Source organism: Meira miltonrushii (genome assembly GCF_003144205.1).
Source record: "Meira miltonrushii strain MCA 3882 unplaced genomic scaffold FA14scaffold_3, whole genome shotgun sequence".
NCBI classification, from domain to species: domain Eukaryota; kingdom Fungi; phylum Basidiomycota; class Exobasidiomycetes; order Exobasidiales; family Brachybasidiaceae; genus Meira; species Meira miltonrushii.
This window is the reverse complement of record NW_020289945.1, coordinates 1,955,850-1,982,350: the sequence shown is the minus strand read 5'-3', so window position 1 is coordinate 1,982,350 and position 26,501 is coordinate 1,955,850. Positions and strand designations below refer to the sequence as shown.

The following is a 26,501-nucleotide window of genomic DNA, read 5'->3' as shown; positions in this document are numbered from 1 at the left end:
GTTGATGGTGGGCAAGAGTGTGAATTGTGATCTTGCGCAAAGTATTGCATATATTCTTGCCTCTCCCCCTGATCGCATTAAATAAGTCAAGCGCCCGTGCACCTTTAAGAAACCAACACCCAAGGATACAAACGCGCTCTCTTTAAGTGAGAACTGCATGAAGAAATGCATAATTGATCATGTTTAATGAATGATTGTTACTCTTACGCCATTGTTCGCAATTATTGCTTTTTTGCTTTCATTGATTAGATGGGTCAAAAAAATGCAAGGAAATCCAATTAGAGATGCAGGATTGAATTCCGATGAGCAAGGCTCACAGGATACAGTCGCTCCAAGCATCATTCCTCCTCGTAAACCAAAGAAGTTAGGAATGCCAAAGTTACAATTACCTGCTCGTGAGTATGATTTGTGGAATTAAAAGGCTCATATTGATTGCTGACTTTCCCTAAAATAGGCCCATCTTCATCTTCTTCCTCTAATCTTCAACCTTCAGGATCACGATTAGCACCACCTCCATTAGGTCTATCAATGCAAGCTTCAACATCACAACCCTCTTTACATCTGGCCATACCAGCAGGAAACTCGTTTGGTCATCTCAATTCAGACGCAGATGAAGGATATGAAGGTTCTGCAGGCAATACATTCAATCCTATTGGCGGAATTGGATCAACTACAAATGTGACATCAATCACAACGAGTTATCCGGATACTGTTCCATTCGCTTCAGGATCACAAGATCCATATGCTATGGCAAATGATCTGAGAAGAGCAATTGGACGTATAAGCCTTGATGAAGTAGGAAATGCATCTTCAGATGATGCTGAATCATCTTCTCGTCGATACAGCGGTGGTGAAAGAACGCAATATGGGATGTCAACAGCTTCTACTGCAACAAGCGGCAGTCAATCAAGTCTACGGATACCCGGATCAACAACGACCACAACAAGTACAGGTTCATTTACAAACATAGCAAATCAATCAAATAGCGGCAGCGGCTCATCAGAAAATGTATCGCCTTTGCATCAAACCGACGCATCTCCCGAGCTCAAGAGAAGATCGCCAGGTCAAGAACTTGAAGATGAATCTGAGTTAAATGTGAAAGGGAATTTGGAAATCCTTGACCGACTGGGAGAAGGCGCTTCTGGAGAAGTACGAAAAGCACGATACAAACCGACTGGAACGATTTTGGCTATCAAAACTATCAGTACTTCTCCCAATCCGGCTATACATCGTCAAATATTACGTGAACTTGCATTTAACAGGACATGTCATTCGGAGTATATTACACGTTACTATGGTGCCTACTTGGCAGATGAGGATACCAGCATTGTGATCTGCATGGAATTTGGAGAAGCAGGAAGCTTGGATAGCATCTACAAGCGTGTCAAGCAAAGGAATGGTCGCATTGGAGAGAAGATTTTGGCCAGGATAGCGGAAAGCGGTTTGAAAGGCTTAGCATACTTGCATGAGCGCAAGATTATTCATCGTGATATAAAACCCTCAAACATCTTGGTCACCAGAGATGGTCAGATTAAATTATGTGATTTCGGAGTCTCTGGAGAATTGATCAATTCGATGGCAGGTACATTTACAGGAACAAGTTATTATATGGCACCAGAAAGGATCAAAGGATTACCGTACACGATCACTTCTGATGTTTGGTCTTTGGGATTAACGGTACTAGAGCTGGCCTCGAATCGTTTCCCATTTCCACCAGAAGGAGAACCACCGCTTGGTCCAATCGATCTGTTGTCGTACGTGATTACGATGAAAGTGCCGGAGCTCAAAGATGATCCAGCAGCCGGCGTGAAATGGACAAGAGTTTTCAAAGATTTCTTGGAGCATTGCTTGGAGAAGGACGGTAATCAGAGATATGGTCCGGTAAAAATGCTCAATCATCCTTGGATGAAGAAAGCCATGGCACGGGTACCACAACCAGATGTAGGGAAATTCGTAGCGGAAGTTTGGGGATGGCAAAGTCCTATTTCAGCAATTTCACCACCTTCTGCCGTTTCAAGCTCAGTTTCTCCATCATCTGCACCTGCTGAGCCAGCCGTCAACGCACAAGGACATGTTGTGGTTGCCGAGAATATCACTGTACCAGGTCTAGGCCGAGTTGCAAGTTTACGAAAAGCACCTTCTCCGATCGTTCCGTTGGCATCGGCCATGAAGAGTATCAGCGATCAGGCATCAAACGGAGGAGGCATCCCTATTAAAGATGAAACGATCCTGGAAGAGCCTTCACATTCAGAAGCAAAGCCTCAATCGAGACCCCAACCTAATCGTCTTGCCGGACTATCATTGTTCAGCGAGAAAGGTTTCATCAATTCGGAAGGAATCGATGCTGAAGGAAGAACGCCGCAAGATCGAGCAAAAGCACGTCAAAGAGAAGCAGATGTTGGCTTAGTGGGAAGTCCAACGCAAGAGTAAAGAGAGAGCTTACACTTATTTTCATACTATTTATGATACCTTTTCAGCACGCAAATATCAAATTTGTTTGATCCTATATGAAATAGGAAATGTTTTGTGAAAATGCCATTGTGAGAGCATAAACGGTGTGATGAATACGTATACATGGTACAAGCAACAAACGTTGGCCTTATGTTACGTCAAGCAAGTTTGTTTGCATTTACTCATCATCTTCATCAACATCAGCGCTAACGTTGAAGAATTTGATTTCGAAACCTTGCTTGCTGGTAGCAACGACACGCAACCAATCACGCAATTGAGAGCGTTTCAAATAACGTTTTGTCAAGTATTTGAGGTAACGCTTTGAGAAAGGGATGGTAGTTGTGATCCAGATCTTACCTTCACCTGTAGGATGAGAAGAAACAATAAATTGTCAGTATTCTGTATCATCTATATCATTTTGGTCTAGAGTTACCCACCTTCCTTTTGGACTTTGATAACATCGCCCAATTGACCGGCTTTGTTGTCAACCTTGATACGTTCTTGCAAGTATTGACTGAATCCGGAAGCGTCCAAGATACCATCGTTAGCTGGACCGCTAAAGTCGATGAAGAACTTGTTACCGGTTGGTTTTTGGTTTCCTTTTGTGACAGCCATTTTGACAAAAATGTGTTTGTTTAACTAGAAATGAACTTTGGGCCTACTGTTAAGGATCAGCAAAGCATAAAGAACGGAAAGAAGAAATGATTGCCATGACTTTTGTTTCTTTTTCTTACGCGCTACTGTAATTGCGGTCGGCTGCAGTGCACACAATTTTTAACGCTTGAATTCTTGGGTGAGAGCGCGACACGTGATTCACTGCATTAAGCCGCGTACGTAATCAATGTGAGCTTATATTCTAGTTAGACAAACGAACGTGGCTGCCGGGTATTAAAAGGTGTTATGCTAATAGGAGCTTGTCCTTTTCAAAGATGTCTGCCAAGTTCATTCTTGTTCCATTTAATGTTAGGAGCCGTCTTTATTTATGTTCATCGTAGTCATACTTAGTTATAATGAGGCCCTTGAAACACCCTTGCATTGGGTGTGTATCCCAATCTGTCTGCCAGCCTGCCAAGTTCGGATGGATTTAATCTGTTTTCCTCTTATGTGGGTTACACCTTTTGCAGTAGCAACCAAAAGTACATTATTAAAGCGCGCCGAGACAGGCAGGCAGGCATTCCATCCGATCTTATTAGTGAGCGTGCCAAAGCCAAATTTCAAAAAAGTTCACGCGTGTGCGTTTGGGCCATGCTATCCTTTTGTGTGTCTGAGCACAAACCCTTGCTCTCTTTACCACCTTCAATCCTTCGCAACAGTTGATGTTGTTAGAATTACAATTCTCAAACAAGTCAGAATCATCCTAATCATCAAGATTGTTGCTAACATCATTCTGTTGGCCTCTTTTGGCTTAAGAAAGAATAGACCTTAAAGCCTAATAGGGTGGCAAAAAGACAGCGAACGTTCTATCTTGCATCCACGTGGATGGATGATCAAGTCTCTGACAAGTTCACAAGAATCCTTACTTGAGGTAAATATTGGCTTTGATCACCATATTTTATGGTACAATTCACACATTGGAGCTAGACACAGCAGCCGGACATCAAATACAACCTTTCAAACTTGACATAGCGGGCGACACACAATTAACTAATACAACTTTGACCTTTCTCTCCGCCCTACTCTGATCGCATATCTTTCAACTTTCCTTAATTTCCGTGCTTCATCAAGCTTTGCAAAATGAGCCGCATCCCTCTAACAACATCACACGGCGGAGGATCGCCTCTAGGATCTCCTCGCACAGCTTTCCTAAACGTTCATTCACAGGGTCACCTTTCACCTTATCGTGATTCAGCAGCTCGATTCTCATCAAGTCAAGGTGGAAACGCAAGTTTGGCTGTAGGTAGTCCAAGAGCGAGCGCTTTAGCCAGAGACGCTGCTGCATCTTTACAGTATCCCACTTCTGCTTCAAGACCTACTTCCCCTTCACCAGATGCCAGCGGCACAGGCGGGACGTCTACAATGGATGACAACGATGGAATACAGGATCACGATGGACTGGGAGACAATGCTGATATAGCGAATGATCAGGACAATCCAAATAATCACGCATCCAATATACCCATAATTGCCAAGCGCGAGATCGGCGATGATGGCAAGGATGTTTCAGGTGATTTGATCGATTCTCCTCGTCGAAGTGCTAGGGAAGCTGCTCAATATCGTGCATCACCTTCTGCCGCTAGCTGGAAGGGCACACTAGGTCAACATCATCGAGAGAGCTCGCCATGGTACAATGAGGCAACACGTTCTTCGCCTTTTGCATCAAGTGCTGCTCGTGAATTTCCATTGGATCCCGATGTTTCTCAAGCTGATGGTTTGGCGGCTATCATGGCTGCAGCTGAATCACAAGAAAGGTCCGGAGGTCGTGATAGCCCTAGCCGTGGTACACCAAGAGGATCCCTAACCACTCTCGAACGCTTTCCTTCTCCGGCAACATTCTATCAATCCCATCAAGGCACAGGATCACCTTATCGTACGGGAGGTGGTCTTCCTTTCTCACCACATGCATATCGCGGTAGCAATCTGGCAGATAGTCCAGCATACTCTTTGCCAAACTTTTCCATGGCAGGTGGTCAACGTGGATCAGGATCTGGGCCAAGCGGATGGGCAGGTAACTCATCTTTTGGCGACATCTCCGGTTTGAGTGGAGCAGATGCTAGCACATTCTCTGATACAACTGGACCACCACCACCACAACCCTTTGTTGGATCATATGCACAATATGGTACGCCGTATGGAGCAATATCTCAAAATGCAACTACATCGGCAACCACTCAAGAGCCTCAGACATCCGAAAAACCAACAGCACAGAATAACGGTAATTCTTCTTCAGGGACCAAACAGAGAAGACAGACAGGCTCCAAAGCAGCAAATCAAACGGCAGCAGAGAAAGCAGCTTTAGGTGAATATACGGAAAGTGATGCAGGCGGACCAAAATTGCACAAATGCGATGATTGTGAAAAGACGTTTAGCCGACGATCAGATCTGGCACGTCACAAGAGAATACACACAGGTGAAAGACCATATCCATGCGATTGGCCTGGATGCGGAAAGAGATTCATTCAAAGGTCTGCGCTCACCGTTCACTCCCGCGTTCACACCGGTGATCGACCACACGTTTGTGAATTTGCGGGATGTAACAAGAGCTTCAGTGATTCATCTTCTTTGGCCCGTCATCGTAGAACACATTCTGGTAAACGGCCATACGTGTGCACAGAACGAACATGCGGAAAGATGTTCACCCGTCGAACCACGCTCAACCGACATATGCGATGCCACCAGCCCGGATATACAAAGCCTGAGATCAAGGCGAAGAAGAAGCGGTCAAAATCCGGCGATGACTCCGAAAGCGAAGAAGCAAGTGAAGAGGAATGGTCAACAGAGAACGATGAAAATGGCGGCGCAAGTACAAGCGCTCAAGGTGCTGGTCAGATTCAAGAGCCGGCTCCATTCAGTATAAAAGCAGAGGAAGATGTAAGACCCGCAAAGCAACCGAAGAAACGTCAGCCTGCAAAGAAGAAACAAAAACGTGAATCTACAAACGAAGCAAACGGAAATGGAGATGGAATTAATGATCTTTCATCAACACGCAATCGCAGTAAATCGGACGCTGAAGCGGCATTCTTGCTGGCAAATGCTGCCATGATGGCGCAAGGTGGTGGTGTTCATGGAAATGGAATGGGAGGAGATCTGAAGTCTGTCGTGGATCCCTCATTGGAAAATCTACCTGCTTTCGCAAACCATTACGGTGCATCATCTTCCGATCTTACTTCACCGGCAAAGGTTCTCGCCGGCTTGAGCAGTCTGACTTCTAGCATGCCAGGTTCGCATAGTATCTCTGCAAGTTCGTCAACTGGAGCAGCGGCAGAAGCAGCTGCTGTGATGGGCCTTTCCGATATGGCAAAAAATGGACATGGTCTTCATAGTGAATTTGGAGGATTGGATGGATTAAGTAGCGCAGCCATGATTGCAGTGAGTAATGCGGCCGCGGCTGCTGCTGCCGCTGCAGCAGCAGCAGCAGCTTCAGGATCACATTCAAGTATGGGACCTGCTGCTTCTATGTCAATGACTTCAGATGATGCAAATAGTATCATTGGATCTGCTGCCATGTTTCCTTCGATTATGGGAAATGAAGATCAAGCCACAAAATTGACCACTTCGGTTGGAGAAGGTTCTCATGGGATCGCATCTTCAAACCCACCCGATTCAGATGATTCAGGACAAGGTGATTCTGGTCATCGTGATATCGGCATTCAAGCACAATTGTTATTGGATGCTGCAAACGGTGCACCAACGAGCGGTGTATAGAATTTCGATCAATCTGCAATATGTTTTGCACACTTTCTTTTTGAGTATCTCTTTTTCTTTTTCTTGTTTCATTGTTTTTTAAACTTGTGTTCTATAATTTAACAATTGTATCATGTGGATATTCATGATTGAAGAGTGAGAGAAAAGAGAAAGGATGAATTGAAAATAAACACAGTGTATGAAATTTTTGTTCATGATGAAAAAGTTTTGTATTATTGAAGGAAAAAAAGCATCAATTGCTCATACAACGCCTGCATCTTGCCTTGACATAGCTTCTTCCTCTTCACGTAACATTCTTTCAAATGCAGCAGAAGGATTTGGTTGTTCATCACCGGGTAAGCCTAATGGACGAGGAGGAGGAGGGGCACGCGATTGACCGCTAACGGAAGAACGTTGAGAAGTAGAAACGCTTGAATCCATCAAAGAACGTCTTCTTGCTTCTGCGATATCAGCCATTTCTCTGGCCGAAAGGTCTCCATCAGGAATAGTAACAGCATCTGGTTCTTCAGTGCCATTTGCAGTACGGTTGGTTGCATCATTTCCAGATGCATCACGAGTTCTTTGACCGTTTCTACGTCTACGTCTACGTGGTAAAGTGATAAATTTGGGCATAGGTCTCCTTTCCAAATCCATTGCGATATTTGTTGCAGCTTGGAATGCTTCGATCCAATCAACCACATGACGATCGTTTCGCGTTTGCAATAAGAATTGCTCACCTTCCGCACGTACACGGACCACATGTCTGCGTTTCAAATAATCCGCTGCCAATCCAGATTCGGCTCCTTGTAGGGTGTACTGTTTTACCAAAGATCCTCTATGCAAAGAGTGAGAGATGGTACCTGATAAAGCCTCCACCTTTCGTGAAAGGGCGCCATTACCAGAGTGACCATCGCTCAATTTGCTGTTGATTGTACTGGCAGTAGGTGAGCGATTGGCAGTATGACCATTGGCTGTGGATGCAGCTGTAGAGTTGTGTTGTTGTTGCTCTTTTGAGTTGACGTTCGTATTGCCATCCGTGGCAATAACCTTACTCGTCGTACTTCCAACAGGTTGACTAGGACCATCTTCGTTCATCGGATCATGGTGAACATGTACGCCTGACATAACTCCATGTTCGCCTTTCAAAGCAGCACGTTCGCCACTCAAATCTGTACGATAGATACGCAAACAAGTACCGTGTAAAACGAAATATTGTCTTTTCCAGCTTCGGTCTTTTGCTTGAACTCCGGGTGAGCTGAATTCCATCTTTCTTGGCAAGTATCCTTCAATGTGTACCGAACAATGATAGCTTGGCAAAGATTCCTTGCCTTCTTCTTCTCTTGGAATGATTTTTGCTTCAATTCCATTGCCTCCTCCAGGAATGATTGTATACGGTGGAGGAGCAGCCCCAACTTCATACATAGATCTTCTCCTACGCAAATTTGTAGAAGAGGCAGTTGCAGAAGTTGGTGCAGTGGTTGATTCGACAGAAGGAGCAGGAGATGCAGTTCTTGCTTGTTGTTCAGCCTGCTTCAATTGATCCACTTGGCTGGAACGAATGTCTCGTACGCTCACTGGCTTGTGCAAAGGTTTCAAAGTTGGCTCAATCTGATTACGCGAAGGCGAATTGAGATCGATCAGCGATCTTGATTCTTGCTTGTACAAACCAGGTCGTCCATTTCCAGATTCATTCATACCTAAGAGCGCAGTACCAGCTCTTCTTCCCAACGAGGAATGTAGCGCGAGCTCTGAGTTGCGCGGTGAAGAAGGTGAAGATGCTGGTAAAGCTGGTTCTTTGGCTGATTTGATGACCGGAGTTGCATTATAAGGGCGAGGTGTGGTAGCACGACTGCCTGTTTGCTTGTCTTGCGATGCCAAAGCTGATTTCGCAGCCTCGCTTGTCGAATCTGCGCTACTTTCATCCGTAGAAGTCAACAAAGACGGTGTTGCCAGTACAGGAGTAGGACTAATTATTTTTCGATTTGGCGAACGGGCTCGATCTGCTGAGCGCAAATTCAAAGGAATGATTGGCGGCATTGGCGGCAATTCTCTTGAACTGATACCGGGAGTAATTCTTCCCAAGGAACGGAGACTTGCAGATGATTGTGCTCTTGATCGCGTAATGATCGAAGGAGAAGGTGGAGGGATATTTGGATTGCTCGAATCATTTCGATTGCGAATAACATTATTCGCAGGAGCTGGCTGAATGTTGAAATATGACGTGTCCGTTGGACTTGCTCCTGGTCCATTTTTCAATTGTGTCTGAATACTCAGCCCTGGTTTAGGAGACTGCATCGAGCTGCCAGCAGGGGCAGATGCTCTTGGGGTTGGCAGCCAGCCAGGAGTCTCATCACCAAATTGCGTCCAATTTTCACGATTTTGAATCGGTCCCATAGAGGCAGAAGGAGTCCTTTCCTTAATTGTGGAATTAAGCGAATCATTTTCATACCCAACTCTTTTACCAATCTTCGGCGTAGTGACTCCATCAATAAGTTCTTCAGTTAGTTCTGTATCAGTAGGTCCGATATTAGCATGCGATTTGCCAATTCCCTCAAGGTGATTCTGTTCGCCAGCACTTGCGAACGGCTCCAGATGTGCAAATGTTGGTGCAGGTGGCATGGCAATTCCACTAGGTCTCCTTCCCCGAGAGCTCGCACTCATTCCTCGTGACATACGGTGTTCATGGGAGTTAGGGGGCGGTAATGATCCTGGCATTCCACTCAAATCATCATCGGAAGCTAAGCTAGCATCTGAATCGGAATCTGTTTCTGTCTCTCCATCTTCCTGACCTGCAATCGTTTCATCATCACTAGGAGGATCTTCGCTTATTTGGCTAAAATTGCTATCTCTGCGATCGTCTCCATCGTCACTTCCATCTCCCGAACCGCCTCCTATACCTCCGCCTGTTTGACCATTTCGGCCTCCGTCGCCTCCGCTGAATGCTTGTTTCCCCCTTGCTGAATTGAGACGGGGTAGGTGTGATAAACGTGACGATCTCGTTCTTCTTGCTTGGCCATTATTTGTTGAATCTTGATGCTGAGCTTGTGATGTTTGAGTAGAATACATATTGCTTGGAGATTGCCTGTTTTCAAGAACTGATATGCTTTCGTTGTTATTTGCACCGCTTTCCTCCTTTGCACGTTCCAAACATGCCTGTTCTTCGTCTATTCCCAATGCATTGGTAAATTTGCTTTGTTGTTTTGAAGGCAAAAAAGATGCAAAAGGTGAAATGAACTGAGTGGTAGACATCTCGCCTGCTTCTTCCGAATTTGTCAAAGTAACCTTTGTAGCATTATGATTTTGTTGCGGACCGTTTTTAGTGTTTTCTTCTATGATTGCTGATTGAAGGGGTAAAGATGACTGTCTTTTGTTGAATGTTGGTGAAGTAGGTGAAGCTGATCTGGTGTTGTTGTTGTGTATGACTGATTGATGGTAAAAGTTTATGATTGGTTGAAAATTGAAAACATTATGCCAAGTATTGGGTGACAATCGGTCAGCGTTTGCCGCATAGAGAGAGAAAAGAGAGTGGAATAATGCATATGCATAATCGTAGGCGGTGAGCGGAGATACAACAATACACGCATAGTTTTACAATTGCGGGCAGTTGTGATCAGTTGGGCGATCGATCAGTGTAAACGGGCGCGTGAATTGTTATTTTTTAGTCATAGAGTTAGACCGAAAAGGCAAAAAGCAGGCGATGTTGTGTTGCACAGCGCAGCGCGGGTCCATTTACCCACATAGATGTGAAACGAACGAGCGAGTGCATTTGTGGTTTGATCGGACGATTTGAGCCGGGGTATTGCAAATTTGTATACAAAAACCGTTGATGCAATCGGAGATGCCGTTTTGCCGTAAAAAGTGAACAAATTGATCCATATGACACAAATCAGACATCAATGATCGGAATGGCGGAGTTGGAAAAATAAAAGAAATTGAAAAGGTTGTGGCGTTGAAGTGATGCCGAATAGATTAAAACGATCCGTTCATAAATTGAATAGAAAACGTCATTCACGGGAAAGAAATGAAAAAGAAAGATAAGTGGAATTATGAGTATATGGTTAGTCTTTTAATGATAATTTAAAGTTTACTCACCGTTATCTGCCTTTGTTAATTGCTTTTTCTTATCAAATGGATTGATTTGATTATGCACGGATTCAGATGGTGTTGCCCATTGAATACCGTCATCTTCTGCAATCTCATCACTACCGTTCGATGACGCAGAGATTTGTGGAGAATGTTCATTTGCTGATGTTGCTGAAGTGCTTTGAGCTATTGAAGGGCGGGTTTCACTATTTTGTCTGCTTGGGTTCATGCTGCTTTGCACACTACTTGCTCCGTCTTCGCTACTTGTGCTGGGCTCAGTTGAACTGAAGCTAGAAGGCGCATCGCTATCACGACGGGTTTCATCTTCCTCGGGCCTGGCGAAAGGCACTCCGCTTTCTGCAGATTCTAGAGCGGAAATTGAAACGTCTGAATTTGCATCGTGGGTTGCGATACGTATGTCGCCATTTTGAGGCTCAACATCTGTTACTGAAATTTGCTCTATTGGCATTGCTCTTTGCTTGCCCTTTTCGATTGAACTTTGATGTATATCTTTTTGAACGGAAACATTTCCCGACTTTTTTGAATTCATCTTTGGCAAATTGGCAAAACTGAATCTGCGTAATTTAGCAGAAGCCATGGCAGCAACCCGAGCTTTAGCCTGTAAAACGCCATCTGTCAACGTTCCTGCTTGAGGCGTAAAGCGCGGTGAAGTAGGTGAATTATCGCCCGCTTCACGATTGCCAGCAATCGGAGTTGATAAGTCAAATTGACTCCTTGAGAACCATCTTCGATCGTTTGAAGTACCATTCCCGCTATGAGGCGGATCGCCGTAAGGACTTGAATCACTTGCTGACATAGCCCTTGACCTTCTGACATCGAGTGAAAGTCGTGAGAATCCAGATCTGTTATTATTAGAGTAACAAGGCGGTGATGCTAGCTCAGAATGATGAAATGGTCTTGCAGACTGTTCGTCATCATCCTCTTCGTCTGGCACATGCCTTTGCGTGGCAGGAGTTGATTTCTGCTGTTTATCGGTCAATATTTCCTCTTTTCTAAGGTGTGAGATGGTACGCATTAAAATCATCCTCTCTCTTTCGGAAGAGAAACCATTGTTTTGTGCATTTATTCGGATTCTGTGCGGCTCTCTTGCAAGACTGCGGTTGTCTGCTGGTGCTGCAGTACTCCTTGAGCCGACATCAGCTGTCATGCCGGAAATAGAGACTGATTTTCCTTGTCCAACAGGTGTTCTTTCACTTCCTCCTGTCGATATGATTGGCGGTACAACCATATTTGGAGGAGATCTGTTGGTTGTTGAGGCTGCAGCCATCTTGGGATACGATTTGACCTGGCTGTCTGAGAGATTAGCTTGTCTTTGATGAGGATGTATGCATACGATGAATGATTCTTCTTTTCTGTTTTTCCGTTGGGTTGGTGATGATTGAAATGATTATGAAGAGGTTGAATGTTTTGGAAGAAAGAGTAAACTAGAATTGGCCAGTAACTTTTTACGCCTAATCACTCGTAATAAACATCTGCATGAGAGAATAGTGTATATATGCATCAGTGGGTATAAATTTCCGTTTTTTACTGGAAGCCGTAATAGAATCGCGCTTTTAGAATTCCTCTTTCTGCTTTCTTTGTACCACACACACGCCACAAATTGACTGTATCGGCACCGATCAAAGTTAAGGAAAAGTATACTCTCCCTCTCTCTTTTTCTCACAATAAACACCCTGAACTAAAGATGACAAGGGCCCATCTTTGCTCGCTAAAATCCAATCTAAAGTGGAGACAGAATTCACGCTAACTGTGCTTTTATGAAATTACATGACAGAAAATGAGTTGTCAAATGTGTCGCCGGCGGAAGATTAAAGCAGTGCAAAAGAGCAGTCAACGGTGAACGTAAAGCAGTGTTGAATCAGCATGGGAAGACGCGTTCGGTGTCTACTCCTTTTCACCCTACTTGCATTATCCATGCATGATTAAACATCCCACCTCTCTCTTCTTTCCTTCGATGCACTTTATCGAATTTCGATTTAAAAGGCAAAACGCGCAAGCCCACGCGATTGATGTTGTTGTTGCTGCTGCTGCTTCTTGCTCCACAAACGGCGTTCCAATTTTGATCTAGCTATTTCCGAAACAGCGGCTCCCTCATCCCGACTGATTAGATGGGAGCTGATCAAGCTGACCTGATTTCAATCCCCGTCTCAAGCACCCTAACTTTCGGAGAAGATGGATTTAATCAATGCTTAAATAAATGGAAATATAATAATATCCGAAGAATCATCGTATTCCACAAAATGTCGGTGATCATAATGACTGTGGATTCAATCCCCACTGAAGACAATCAATCATAACGGATGTGCCTTACTCGCACTTCCACAGTGGCTAAGTGTGAGAAATTAGACGTCCCGAGCAGTCAAGCATCCTGCTAATAAATTGATAGAGCACGTGACCGGCTAAGGGAATCATCCTTGCAACAGAACTTAGCTTTTGACGCGTTTTAGTGCAAACACCTACGTTCGGCCGAACCGCAGAGTTACTACACTGCGCATCAACTTAACGTACAACACTTTAAGCGCGACAGGATTAAGTATCTGCAAGAATCAAATACAATTTCATCAGAGTTGTATTCGCTGCTTAAAGTTCGATACATACGCACTATTAACGCACACAATCTGTATAAACTTGTTGTAATTGCTTAAACTTGAGTCGATATTCTCAATATACGATCACGCATCCTTCTCACCACCGCCATTGTATCATCATTATAGGACGAAACGGCACAAGGTAAGCATCGATGATGGATGTGTAGAGGGATGAAAGGGGAAGATACGCTGCTGCGATTTAGGGGATGACAGGGACGAAAGAATGGAAAAGACAAACGACTAGGTTGGCAGGAGGAATGTTGTAGGAGGAAAGCGGACACATGATTGTTTTCGATCAACAAATCGACTGATGACAAAAAGAAGTTATGTCTCTTGAAGAGGTGGGAAAGCAGTATTATCGAATTCATCAACAGCGCAGCAATGAAGAAAGCTTCTTCTACATATTGAAAGCCCATTTCCAACCACACATACTGATTCTTTTTCTCTCTCTATCACCACTTCTCAGTCACAATGTCCAGTTTCAAACGTTACGTCGAAGTAGGCCGGGTGGTTGTCGTCAACCAAGGTGAAGATGCCGGTAAATTGGCCGTCATCACCGAAATCATCGACCACAACAAGGCAATCATCGATGGACCCACCACAGGTGTTGCACGTCAAGCAATCCGTTACCGTTACGTTTCCTTGACAAAATTGGTTGCAAAGGGATTGCCCCGCGCTGCCGGTACTGCCACAGTTAAGAAAGTTCTCGACAAGGAGAACATTGTACAAAAATGGACAGAATCCACATGGGCAAAGAAACAAGCTGCACGCAAGGCAAAGAGTCAAATGACTGACTTTGACCGTTTCAGTGTTATGTTGTTGAAGAAACAACGCAGACGTATCATCAACGGACAGATCAAGAAGGTTAAGGCCTAAACTCGATTCACCCGTCAAAAATAATCTTTCGACGTATCGTGCGACTTTGGAATACTTATTCGACTTCCATTTCGCCTTGTTTCGATCGATCATACACCATTACGCACATTCACACACATATTCATTTGCGTTTTCGCAGCATTCACACTTGTAGAATCATATGACTTAAACATCATCCAACTGGCGTGAGAAGAGGTGAAGGGTGAGGAGGGAGAAAGGGCGACCAAATCTGTTCATGAAAGGAGAGGCGAGTGATTCCATCATCACCATCAATTTTCCCAATTGTGTTCTCTCTTCTTTCATGGAAGGTCTGCGACGAAGGACAATTAGAGTTGCTCAGTGATTATATTTGATTCGTGCTGGTTGATCTATGAATACAGTGAATGATAAAGGTATGAGATTAGGATTCGTTATTATTATCTTGCGATGCTTTAGCGATCAATCCGTTTTGTAAAAGGCTGACACGCAACATCAAACCTTTTGCCGTGCTGATGTGATGATTACCAGTTTTGATAGCGTCTTCAAATAGAGCTTGTCTGGAATCCACTTTGTCGACGAGCAATACATTGTTCTGCAGATCCAATCTACCGGCAATATCGCCCGATTGAATCAGGTGCAGAAGCTCGTTCAAAGCACGCATACGGCCTTGTTCATCAGACCATCCTAAAGATGTTGCTAATCTATGGACTTGCAAGGTATCAAAAGGTTGAACGAATTGACGTAAAGCTCTTTGAACGATGTGACGCGAGAGAGTGTGGAAATGGGGTGCCAATATCACATCAAGAAGAGCTCGAGTTTGTAACTTGTCCAACAAAGAAAGAGCACGTTTATACTCGCATGCATAGAAGGACTCAAGTAGTTGTTGGGCTTGAGTGTTGTCCTCCAGCATAGAATGAATGCCTTGACGATCAATCACTCTTGCTTTGAGCTCTTTACGATCCAATATTGCAATACCACATAATACAATGTACGTGGCAACATCGTTTCTTGATGCCATTGATGCATATGCATTGCCTACATCTGCTCCTACCTCCAAAAAGCTAGCTACAGCCTGACCATACCGGCCCAATGACATGTTCGCTAAACCCTGAGCAACGTACAATCGAGCTCGTATTTCGCGGATATGACGCTTACCTTGTGTTTCCGATTCACGTTGATTGGGCAGCATATCTGAAGCTCTTTGAAATTCTCCACGAGATCGATCGTTAGAAGATCCTGCAGATCCTCCTGCTCGGAATAAAGCACCGATTGCGTCTGCTCCTGAAGTCGTTCCACCTTTAGACATCGTTGATGCACTTGATCCGCTTGCTTTGCTCTTTGCAGATGCAGCAGCAGCTTGAGGATCATAATCATCTAGTAACCCTTCAGCTTTGCTCACATATCCGCCAAGAGCGTTAAACTCCTTCATCTCCAGCGAAACTTCGATCACATTTAGGCACATTTCCACCAGATGCTCATTTGTGCTGCAATAATCTCTTGTGTTGATATAATACTTGAATGCGTCATGAAGACTGCCAACTCTACGCATTTGATCACCCAAGTCGCGATATCCCATCCTTATACTCTCTTTGATCAAATTGTTTTGGTAATTGCGTAATTCCAAATCCAATTTTTCCAATTCGACTCGATTTGCTTTTTCGGTTGACTCACACCATTCCACGTCCACTTCCTGTCTTTCTTCTTTTGGAAGTAGTGGCGATCCAGCTTCTGGCTTTGTGTTACGGATATATAATGCTCGATGATACAATTGTACATCCTTCGTTGTTGTTTTGACCAATTCCAATGCAGCATTTGCACATGTTTGACGTAGAGAAGACACTTTTTCTGCCAAGAACAGCAATCGATCAATCTTTGTTCGACCTTTATAAGCGGAAATGTATGATTCCCAATCGAATTCTTCTTGATTTACTTCAATGCGTTCTGTTGTGGCTGATGAATGATTTTGATCGTATTCAATCGTTTGATTGATCGGAGGTGTCATCTCAACATCATCATCGCCATTTTCCAATGACATGACCTGATCTGACGAGGCAGTCAGATTGACATCCTCATTCTCCATCATTTTGAATGCTGTCAAGTGATGGTGGCTCTCAATAGGATGTGTAATATAATCAAGTTCATCTATCGTGCACGGACTTAAAAGTGAAATGCTACGCCGCCCTCTTCATTAACTCAATCAAAGAGCTAGAACGCTTTAAAAGAAAGTGCGCCCCATATAAATGCAACACGTATAAAACACACAGGTACAATGCTATATATCTCAAAGGATGGTCTTATGATTGAATTTAAGCTGGAGAAATTGCTAAAGCTGAATTAAAGTTTTGATTATAAGCACACAACGGAACAAAAAGGCGGATCAACAAACTAATCCGTCTTCTATTTGATCACCATCAGTATACCCTCTTCTTCTCTACTTGGAAGACGATCAAAACATTTATGCTCTTATACCAATCATGAACGGAAAAGGGACAAATAACCTAAACGGATACGAGATAAGAGATATAAATGCACAGATCCAATCTTCATCTTCTTCAACAACAAATATGTCATCAAAACCTGTAAACATTGACACAACCTCATCTCGCAATACAGCAGCACCACAATCATCCCCTCTACCAAGAAATCCTCCTTTGCCAGGTTCATTAACTTCAGCTTTTATATCCACACCCAATCGGAGATCATCTATGGAAGTATCAGGCGGCGCATATGGCGCAAGTCCCAACTCAGCAGGCAATACAAGTTCAAGTCGGATACCGCATAGTATCAGCTTGTCTCACAAAGATTCTTTTGGGCAGTATGAAAGCCCTTCAAGGCCATCCAATCCGGGATCAAAACCCTCGGTGACCATATCTCACTCATACACCCCACAAAAGTCAAGTTTGGCCGGATTGGATGAAACGGAAGATAATGTGGTGATTGACGAGACAGTAGACCTTGATAACGACGAAAGGGATGCACCGAAAGACATGCAATTCGAACAATTCGATGAAGCATCAAACGTATATGACTCAGAGAACGATATTGGCAGTACTCTTACACCTCTTTCTAAAAAGAATGCTACGTCAACTTCACTTTCCAATCCTCCCACACCTACAGCTCGTAATGCTTCACTTAGTACTGCTGGAATCAGTGCCCCGCAAGCATCAAGCAGTAATGCTTCTGATCAAGGACATAATTCGCTCTCTGGTCATGTAGGAAGTATGGCAAGATCTCCTTTGGCACAACCTCAATCTTTAGCGCCCGCAGCACGAGCTGGATCCAGGAATGGTAGCACAGGACCTTTGTCAGAGCCAGAAGTACCGGATGCTGGCTTGCAAACTACTACGACAAAAGTGGAAGAAGGAAGGCAATCAGTCAAAGAAAGTGCCAGCAAAGACAGATTACGCAAACCATCACGTCATTTACAAGAGAGTAGGAATACGGTTCAAAATGGCAGCGGACAAACATCAAAGGCTGGTGGTGGTAGCTCAAATCAGACGGATCCACCTTCGACTAGACAATCTGTGCAACGGTCATCAAGATCGCTCACTTCACGTGTTCAGCCACAGCTTCCTCATGCTGAAAATGTGAAACCTGCTCCTCCTCCTGCGATGTATTGGAGCAAAGTGCCGGTCCACGGAAGTGTACCTCGAAGAAGTTTCCGAGCGCATTCTGCATGTCTTTCCGATGAGATTCTTTGGTTATTTGGCGGATGCGATGCGAAAGGATGTTTCAGAGATCTCTGGTGCTTTGATTGTGAAACGATGTGTTGGTCCAAACCAAAAGTTACAGGTGACCTACCTCCAGCAAGACGGGCTCACAGTTGCACAATTGTCGATAAACGGTTGTTTGTGTTTGCTGGTGGTGATGGACCGTATTATTTCAATGACTTGTACGTTTTCGATACTGTCTCTCTCCGATGGACAAAGCCTGATGTCTTTGGACAGGCTCCTAGCCCACGAAGAGCGCATACGAGCAACTACTATAATGGGCAATTGATCATCTTTGGCGGCGGTAATGGTGTGGGTGCTCTGAATGACGTGTATGCGCTTGATTTGACGGATTTCGATCGATTGGAATGGAGAAAGATCGAATGTAAGGGCAAAGTGCCCATAGGGAGAGGATATCATACATCCAACATCGTTGATGGAAAATTGATCGTGATTGGAGGATCGGATGGTCATATGAGCTTTGACGATATACATATTCTCAAATTGGATACAAAGGTATGGTATCAAGTCAAAACTGATGAATCACACAATCGACTTGGACATTCTTCCGTTTTGGTAGGATCTTATTTGTTCATTGTTGGTGGACATAACAGTCACAGCTATACACCGGACATTCTCACTTTGAATCTCGTCAATCTGCAATGGGAATCAAGAAACGTTTGCGGAAAGAAACCACCCGGACGTGGTTATCATCAAGCATGGCTACATGACAGTAGACTTTTCGTTCATGGTGGATTTGATGGAAAAGAAATCTTTGATGATTTATACTACATCGATTTATCCGCTTGTGCTTATTTACCACAAATTACCAGTTTCAGCGTCGAATTGGACGATGAATGATGCCTGAATCATTCAAACATTTGCTATCAATTACAAAATAGTTGCTCATTCGCTTTAAACCGATATGCTATACACTACTCCAACATCTGTATTATCTGCTCCATCTTTTACTTCAAAATGTCTTTTTCATCTTTTAATAGTGTTTGTGTGTGCTTTCTCATGCTAAACGCGTCCATTTACGCGTTCTCCAAAAGTGTCAGTGTGAATTTAAGCGCTGCTTGCATTAATGAAAGGGCGCTACTGCGACAATGATTATGTACGCAAAAGCAAACTAGTGCATGCAGAAAAGCTGCAATCAAATCGCACGCACGCTGTTGTGGTACAATTCGTGTCAAACTTTTCAGACAAATAAAAATAATTTTTTAATTTTCTAGATGTCGTCGATTGCGCTTCCGATACACTGGAGATCTGCCTTATTCTGCAGCAAGAAGAAACCGGGGTTGGCAGGCGTGCTGAGCAGATTGATTGGAATATCCCGTTCTCTTCTTGTCAACCACCAAACTTCGCAAAACTCTTTCCCTTCATAATTCTGTTTTTCAACTCATACGAGCATTTCAATAGCTCTCACAACCTTCATCACATGGAATAAGAAGCGGTGGCAAGAATTGCAATCAAGTTGTCGATCAACATACTGCAAGCCAAACAAGGCATTTTTGCCACTTGTACCCTATACACAAGTCTGATTTCCTCCTCTACATCACATTCTTTACATCGCCTCTTATCTTTGAGACATCATGGCGTCCACTCGACCAGTACGATCCACAAGACGCAATTCGCGTTACAATCCTATGGTGATTGTAGATGATGATGTGAGCGTTGGTGCAGATACAACCGTTCAAACACCCAACAAGAGTGGTCAAGTGTCTCGTCGTACGTCCGGCACAAGTACACCAGCCACAAGCATCAGCAATGATGACTCTGCAGATGCAGATGAAGAAAAGAAGCCGGTCACTTCTGCTCCAAACACTCTCGTCAAATCGAGTCCAAAAGTTGCTTTAGAGATCAAAGCTGATCCTGCAATCGATCTTGATGCAGGTGATGTTTCTGCTAGTGGTAGACCTTGCCGTTCTGGTCGTAAGTCTCGTGTGCTTGACCTTCTTGACACGATTGATCTGACTAGCACGCAAGATTCAAGCTCTCAAAAGTCCGTCAAGCCCGATCCAGAACCATCTAGCTCCAGTCGTTCAAGTCGTGCAAAAGGAAAGGGCAAGGCAAAAGCTGAAGACCTTGTGGACGATAAGAAAGCCATTGTCAAGAGCGATAAAGGCAAAAAGCGAGCAGCAGAAGAAATGGATGTGGGCGATTACGTATTCGATAGCGAAGACGAGGAAGCTATGATCCGCCGAATTTCTGAAACAGTCTCTGCTATCGGTACACCAACAAAGAAGCGTTCTCGTAATGCTGTCAAGGCGAAATTGGAGGATGACGCTTTGGATGCGGATGGTAGTTTGTCAGACGAGAGCGAAATTATCACACCCAAACGCAAGCGAGAAAAACGATTCATGGACAACATCATTCCCAATGAGGAAGATATGGAGACAGAATCAGAATACGATGGAACCGAATATGATACAGCATCTGAAGCAGAAGAAAGCAGCGATGATGATGTTCCATTGGCCGGCCCAAGCAATACTGAAGGCGGAGCACCAGGTAGTGTAGCCGAGGAACAGCGATGGGAGACTGCCAAACAACGTGCTAAACGTTTGAAACGTGAAGCACGAGAAGCAAGAGCAGATGCTAATGCTCGTCGAACAGGTAAAGCACGCAAGAAAGATAAGCGCTCACACTATCAAAAGAGTTATGATGCCCTTGTGCAACATCATCCCGAATTGGCAACTGTTTGGCCAGACTTACAAAAGAAGCCCAAGCATGAAGTGAAGCAAGCCTTGCAACCTACTGGTTTGACCATCAAGTTGCTTCCTTTCCAATTGGAAGGTTTGCATTGGCTCACCTCCCAAGAAAAGTCTGACTGGAAAGGTGGTATCTTGGCAGATGAAATGGGAATGGGAAAAACAATTCAAATCATCAGCTTATTCCTGTCTGACCGCAAGAAACCCAATTTGGTCGTTGCGCCTACGGTTGCAATCTTGCAATGGAGGAATGAGATCGAAAAATACACAAAAGGTTTCAAAGTCATCGTATGGCACGGAGCCAATCGTTCTTCTGACGCAACGGCACTCAAAAGTGCCGATGTTGTTTTGGCCAGTTATGGTGTTTTGGAAAGTGCTTTCCGTAAGCAAGTTTCTGGCTTTAGACGTAAAGGAAACATTGTCAAGGAACAAAGTGTGGTGCACAGCGTTGAATGGCATCGTGTGATCCTTGATGAAGCACACAACATCAAAGAACGAGCAACTAACACCGCCAAAGCGGCTTTCGCGTTAACGGCAAAATACCGTTGGTGCTTGTCTGGAACACCATTGCAGAATCGTGTTGGTGAATTGTACAGCATGATTCGCTTCTTGGATGGTGATCCATTCTCATACTATTATTGCAAGAGATGCCCTTGCAAATCTTTGCATTGGCAATTCACCGATCGTCGTAATTGCGACAAGTGTGGTCATACACCCATGCATCATACCTGCTTCTGGAATAACGAAATCTTGAAACCTATTCAACGATTTGGAACGGCTTCAGGTGAAGGGCGTGATTCGTTTGAACGATTGCGTTTATTGTTGGGAGGCATGATGCTTCGTCGTACGAAGCTCGAACGAGCAGATGATATGGGTTTGCCACCACGTACTGTCGAAGTACGTCAAGATATGTTCAACGAAGAGGAGGAAGATCTGTATGAATCTTTGTATAGCGACACTACACGAAAGTTTAGCACATATTTGGATCAAGGTACCGTGTTGAACAATTACTCCAACATTTTCACCTTACTCACCCGTATGCGTCAATTGGCCTGTCATCCCGATTTAGTCTTGCGTTCCAAGACGGGTATTACGAAGAAATTGTTGGGAGATGAAGCTGGCAACATCCATGTTTGTCGTATCTGTCAAGAGGAAGCAGAAGATGCAATTATGTCCAAATGTCGTCACATCTTTTGTCGTGAATGTGTTCGTCAATGGGTCGGCGATGGTGAAGCAGAAGATGGACGTGCACCTGAATGTCCTTATTGTCATGCCACTTTGACGATCGATCTGGAAGGTGATACGTTGGATCCCCCACGTGATAATGACAACTTGGGCGCTCGTCAAGGACTCTTGTCTCGTTTGGATTTGAACAAATGGCGTTCAAGTACCAAGATTGAAGCATTGGTAGAGGAATTGACTAAATTGCGTTCAGAAGACAAGACGATCAAGAGTTTGGTGTTCAGTCAATTTGTCAACTTCCTTGATTTGATTGCATTCCGCTTAACCCGAGCCGGTTTCAATATTTGTCGATTGGAAGGAAACATGTCACCTGAAGCACGTAACAAGACGATTGAGCATTTCATGAACAATCCGGGCGTGACTGTCTTTTTGGTTTCACTCAAAGCAGGTGGTGTGGCAGTGAACTTGACGGAAGCTTCACGTGTTTACTTGATGGATCCTTGGTGGAATCCGTCTGTTGAAGTTCAAGCAATGGATCGTATTCATAGATTAGGTCAACATCGTCCGATTATCGTTAAACGAATGGTTGTTGAAAATTCCATCGAAAGTCGTATTATAGAATTACAAAACAAGAAAAGCGCAATGATCGAAGCAGCAATCGGAAAAGATGATTCAGCAATGGGTCGTTTAAGCGTTTCCGATTTGAGCTTCTTGTTCAGTCTTTAGAGGTCGTATCAAGCATCAAGAATCGTTTCATCAAATATTCAGCAACATACACGAAACAACCACCTGTACATTCATCAGCACAAGCAACAATAAACAGTAATTTGTTCCGTAGACCGGTTTCACGATAAAATTAGCAAAAATTCTCAAACATTCATCATCATTTGTAACATTGTAAAGTTTCTCGTCACCTAATCGCATCCTGTATACATACTTTAGTACCCCTCCGTAATGGCATCCTATCAATCCCCAATGATTCGACTTTTCTCGGGGCACACATGGACTATGATGATGATTGATCGAATGCTATTGCATATGAGATGATAGTTATGAGAATTACTGCAAAAAAAGAGGAAAGGAAGACAGAGCTTGAGATAAAGGTATGATTGGTTATTGACATGAGTGAATAGTTGGCTAGGTATGCATGAATTTAATGTGATAGATATTTGATTTATTTTAAGAGTTTTTTTTGTTTGGCATTGTGAAACACCCGCTTAATGAACTCGTCTCTTGGAAGAAGCAATACTGTTGATGCTCTGTCCACTGTTTGAACGAGGAAGTGTGGCAGTAGATCCTGCACGTGTTCTTGCTGCTGAAGATTTGATAGCCGAACCAGAGATGATGGAAGATTTGGTTTGTAGAGTTGGTGTGTTCTGCTGACTGTTCAGTGTAGAGGACGTTGTCGGGCCGCCCATCGTGACAATGGCAGTAGCATCCTTTGAAGCAATCTTGATCATCGTATCACGAGCATATTTCACTTTTGGAATTAATGACCGTACAAGTTTGCGTTCTTCAGGTGAAGTGACGGACAAAGGATACTCGCCCTCTTCGCGATCATCCACTTTTTCGTAAGCGGACGTCAAACGCTGATTGACTTCTTCACGGGCCGATCTTGTCTTCTCGGCAATATCAAGGAATTCCTCCATTGTCCATGTACGAATGGTTTGTGCTTCATCGCTACTCTTTGATGGAACAATTGCTGTCAAGACCAATCCATCATTGCTGAATAGAAGTTTGATGTGATCGTAAAAGTTGAATTGAACAGTAGAAGTGCTCAAGCGGAAGACAATAGCCTGCAAGCATCGGTACCAACGCCAAATGAATGGCATTTCAGAAGTTCGTCCACGATCATCAAGTGGCAAATCAAATCCTTCCAAACGAGCATCAATCTTGTCTTCAAAGTAGCCCAAGATCTTATATTTGCGTTGAACATCGCGTGACATTGAATCACCAACAGGGCCACTTTGAGGAATCACGTAGTTCTCTGGACGAGCTTGATAGCCACGAGAATCATGCAAGCGAGCAACGTGATCGAAATGCGTTCGGCCGGCATTGGTAGCGATACTGGATTCGTCTTTGAGGTAAACACCGATTGTACCATCACTTAAAGCGTAACCCAATCCATACTTGTCCATCTCATCTAGCCAACAAATGATGTATGCCTTTGGCGATCTGGGTCGCATTCTATTAGGGTTCAAAGAATCTGGACGTACCGCCAATGCGATCTTTGTTTCACGGCTTGCACGGTCGGAAGGAACAAATCTTGTTCGATCTTGGAATGATTCCAAAGCTTCATCCAAGTTTTGCACCATGACATCCAAATTAGCCAATTCGATGCAACCATCAACCTCTTTCGTATCATCAGAGATTACAATAGGGTTTTGTGCTGATTGACGTGAATCAGGCCTTGCTTGACCCGAAGCAACGCTAGCCAAGCTACCATTGCTGCCGCTTCCCGTCATAGCTGCAACCAAGCGTGCTTTCTGAGTCAACATACGACGTTCGTCTGCTGCTGCTGCACTGGCCAAATCACCACGAGAGCGTACATGTGAGAGGGCTGAAGGAGGAGGCATCATTCGTGCATCCATTGGACTGTTGGCATTCTCTTTATCAGCATTTCCAGAGAATAGTGCATTTTGAGCAGGTTCTTCGTATCCACCTTTGCCGATAGCCATATTTGCTGCCATTGAATTGCCATGTTGACGACTGAGCGAGAGAGCGCTGATTTGACGAGAAAGTCCTGTGAGCGATTTTGGTCGTAAAGGTACTGTGACATCGGGAGCTTTGGATAATGCTTTTTTGCCCAATTGCAAAAAGCCAGCCAGAGAATTTCCCGGTTGAATTGCATTTTCGAATTCTTTGTCCATACGCTCACGTTCATCTTCAGCTCTTTCTTGTGCTCTACGTTTCTCTTTTGCCGATTGCCGTCTTTGTTCCTCAGTCATTTCTTCTTCCTCAACTTCATCATCTGCATCGTCTCTCCAACAAGATTGCTTTTTGAGAGTCTCAAGATTTCGCAAAGATTCCTCCATCGTGCGCGGCAAGTCAAGGTGTGGTGCTATTTTGGTTGCCGTATAAGGTAAGTGTAGGGGTACTTTGCCGACTGTGAACCATGGATGAGACATAATTTCAACGAGAGTTGGCCGTTGGGAAGGGTCAGGGGTCAAGATACTTCTGATCAAGTCACAAGCTTCAGGACGAACGTGATCTGGAATTGTGTATTCGTTCTTGCGAATCTTTTCATAGATTGCGGGAACGCTGCTCGTTTGGAACGGAGGCTTTCCAGCAAGCAAAGTGTACATGATGACACCGACAGACCAAATGTCTACCTCAAAGCTGTGTCCATTTCCATTTCCTTCATATAAAATTTCGGGAGCGATGTAGTTTGGCGTTCCACACATGGTCTTCTTGCGCTCTTCTGGGTCTTTGAGTAAAGCTGCCAAACCAAAATCTCCAATCTTGATATTCATATTGGAATCCAAAAAGATATTACCCAACTTCAAGTCACGATGGATGACGTGGTTCATATGCATGAATTTGGTACCAGCAATGACTTTGACCATGTAAAATCGTGCTTCCTCATCCGAAACAGGTCCACGAGTACGAATCATATCGTTCATGCTACCGTTTGAGCAAAGCTCTAATTTGAAGTATACATTCGCCTCATCTTGAAATAGATCGACAAAGTGAACAATGTTTGGGTGATGTAAAGATCTGTGAATCAAGATCTCAGCCAGCACTTTTGATCTGTTCTTTCTTTGATGTAATAGTGCTTCTTTATTGATTGCTTTGAATGCCATGGCAGTTCCGTCTGGTACTTGTACTTGATAAACACGAGCGAAACCACCTTGACCGAGTAGCTTTCCAGTGACATGAACTACATTATTTTCTAAATCACGAATCGTTGGTCCAACTTCTGGAAGCTTAGACTTTTTCATCATTGTGATCTTTTTCTTTGTTGGAGAACTTTTGCTTGATGCAGTTGCCCCTTGAGATGATGGCTTACGAGAAGATGAAAGTGGCTTTGTTGGTGAAGTCGTCATTGGACGAGCGGAAGGGCCGGCAGAAAGGCCATAAGATGCTGCAGTGGCAGCCATGACTAATTAGCAAATAGAAGCGATTCCGAAAAGCTGATAAAGACAGAAGTGGATTGTTGTTGTTTGATGATGTTGAGGATGCAACTTGTGATTCCCTAAGACTCAAAAGCCAACGATTGCTTGGATTGGACGATGATTGTGATTCTTGAGTCAGCTTGAAGATGGGATGAAAGAGGGAAAGGGAGGAGAAAGGGATGATGGCAGTAGTAGCAAGATAGCACAAGGAGGGAGAGAAATTAGGTGAACACACAAATGTCCGCCTTTCCCTTTGTATGCTCCGATTCGAATTACAATTCTGTTCAATACAAAATTGAAGTGTGTTTCAATAGACTCTGTCACTTATTCCCGACAAGTTTATTTGTCACTGCTCTAGAGCTGTATTCTACGATGCATGCATGACCGCATAGAATTCAATGAACAGGTTGTGTCATTACACTTTCTGACAATTCGTCGATTTCC

The 26,501-nt window shown here is 44.0% G+C and overlaps 10 protein-coding genes across 10 annotated transcripts; 5 read left to right on the top strand and 5 right to left on the bottom strand.

The window, feature by feature from the left end:
* Window positions 1-216: 216 nt before the first annotated feature.
* On the top strand, window positions 217-2,775 carry FA14DRAFT_148109 (Pkinase-domain-containing protein). The gene is made up of 2 exons (XM_025497367.1): window positions 217-395; window positions 455-2,775. The coding sequence occupies exons 1-2, from the start codon at window positions 263-265 to the stop codon at window positions 2,428-2,430; spliced, it is 2,109 nt and encodes a 702-aa protein (XP_025354274.1). The 5' UTR covers window positions 217-262; the 3' UTR covers window positions 2,431-2,775.
* FA14DRAFT_67402 (putative ribosomal protein L22) lies at window positions 2,491-3,249 on the bottom strand. The gene is made up of 2 exons (XM_025502680.1): window positions 2,889-3,249; window positions 2,491-2,814 (listed from the first exon to the last, which is right to left on the bottom strand). Exons 1-2 carry the CDS (start codon window positions 3,064-3,066, stop codon window positions 2,630-2,632), a joined length of 363 nt encoding a protein of 120 aa, XP_025354273.1. The 5' UTR covers window positions 3,067-3,249; the 3' UTR covers window positions 2,491-2,629.
* Window positions 3,250-5,454: 2,205 nt separating this feature from the next.
* Window positions 5,455-5,745, top strand: FA14DRAFT_115089 (uncharacterized protein; the record flags this gene model as incomplete). The annotated part of the gene is made up of 1 exon (XM_025496088.1): window positions 5,455-5,745. A coding segment is annotated over one exon (291 nt), but the record flags the coding sequence as incomplete, so codon positions are not given.
* Window positions 5,746-6,933: 1,188 nt separating this feature from the next.
* FA14DRAFT_67348 (uncharacterized protein) lies at window positions 6,934-10,419 on the bottom strand. The gene has a single exon (XM_025502679.1). The coding sequence runs from the start codon at window positions 10,039-10,041 to the stop codon at window positions 7,054-7,056; it is 2,988 nt and encodes a 995-aa protein (XP_025354271.1). The 5' UTR covers window positions 10,042-10,419; the 3' UTR covers window positions 6,934-7,053.
* Window positions 10,420-10,876: 457 nt separating this feature from the next.
* FA14DRAFT_156644 (uncharacterized protein) lies at window positions 10,877-12,163 on the bottom strand (the record flags this gene model as incomplete). The annotated part of the gene is made up of 1 exon (XM_025497844.1): window positions 10,877-12,163. The coding sequence occupies one exon, from the start codon at window positions 12,161-12,163 to the stop codon at window positions 10,877-10,879; it is 1,287 nt and encodes a 428-aa protein (XP_025354270.1).
* A 1,792-nt stretch (window positions 12,164-13,955) lies between these two features.
* Window positions 13,956-14,360, top strand: FA14DRAFT_156643 (putative RPL14B-ribosomal protein; the record flags this gene model as incomplete). The annotated part of the gene is made up of 1 exon (XM_025497843.1): window positions 13,956-14,360. The coding sequence occupies one exon, from the start codon at window positions 13,956-13,958 to the stop codon at window positions 14,358-14,360; it is 405 nt and encodes a 134-aa protein (XP_025354269.1).
* Window positions 14,361-14,760: 400 nt separating this feature from the next.
* Window positions 14,761-16,341, bottom strand: FA14DRAFT_124575 (uncharacterized protein; the record flags this gene model as incomplete). The annotated part of the gene is made up of 1 exon (XM_025496653.1): window positions 14,761-16,341. One exon carries the CDS (start codon window positions 16,339-16,341, stop codon window positions 14,761-14,763), a length of 1,581 nt encoding a protein of 526 aa, XP_025354268.1.
* A 1,609-nt stretch (window positions 16,342-17,950) lies between these two features.
* FA14DRAFT_165142 (galactose oxidase) lies at window positions 17,951-18,910 on the top strand (the record flags this gene model as incomplete). Its single annotated transcript, XM_025499938.1, has 1 exon — window positions 17,951-18,910. One exon carries the CDS (start codon window positions 17,951-17,953, stop codon window positions 18,908-18,910), a length of 960 nt encoding a protein of 319 aa, XP_025354267.1.
* Window positions 18,911-20,442: 1,532 nt separating this feature from the next.
* Window positions 20,443-22,668, top strand: FA14DRAFT_123824 (uncharacterized protein; the record flags this gene model as incomplete). Its single annotated transcript, XM_025496605.1, has 1 exon — window positions 20,443-22,668. One exon carries the CDS (start codon window positions 20,443-20,445, stop codon window positions 22,666-22,668), a length of 2,226 nt encoding a protein of 741 aa, XP_025354266.1.
* Window positions 22,669-22,958: 290 nt separating this feature from the next.
* FA14DRAFT_161564 (Pkinase-domain-containing protein) lies at window positions 22,959-26,256 on the bottom strand. The gene has a single exon (XM_025499173.1). The coding sequence runs from the start codon at window positions 26,040-26,042 to the stop codon at window positions 23,160-23,162; it is 2,883 nt and encodes a 960-aa protein (XP_025354265.1). The 5' UTR covers window positions 26,043-26,256; the 3' UTR covers window positions 22,959-23,159.
* Between the last annotated feature and the right edge of the window lie 245 nt (window positions 26,257-26,501).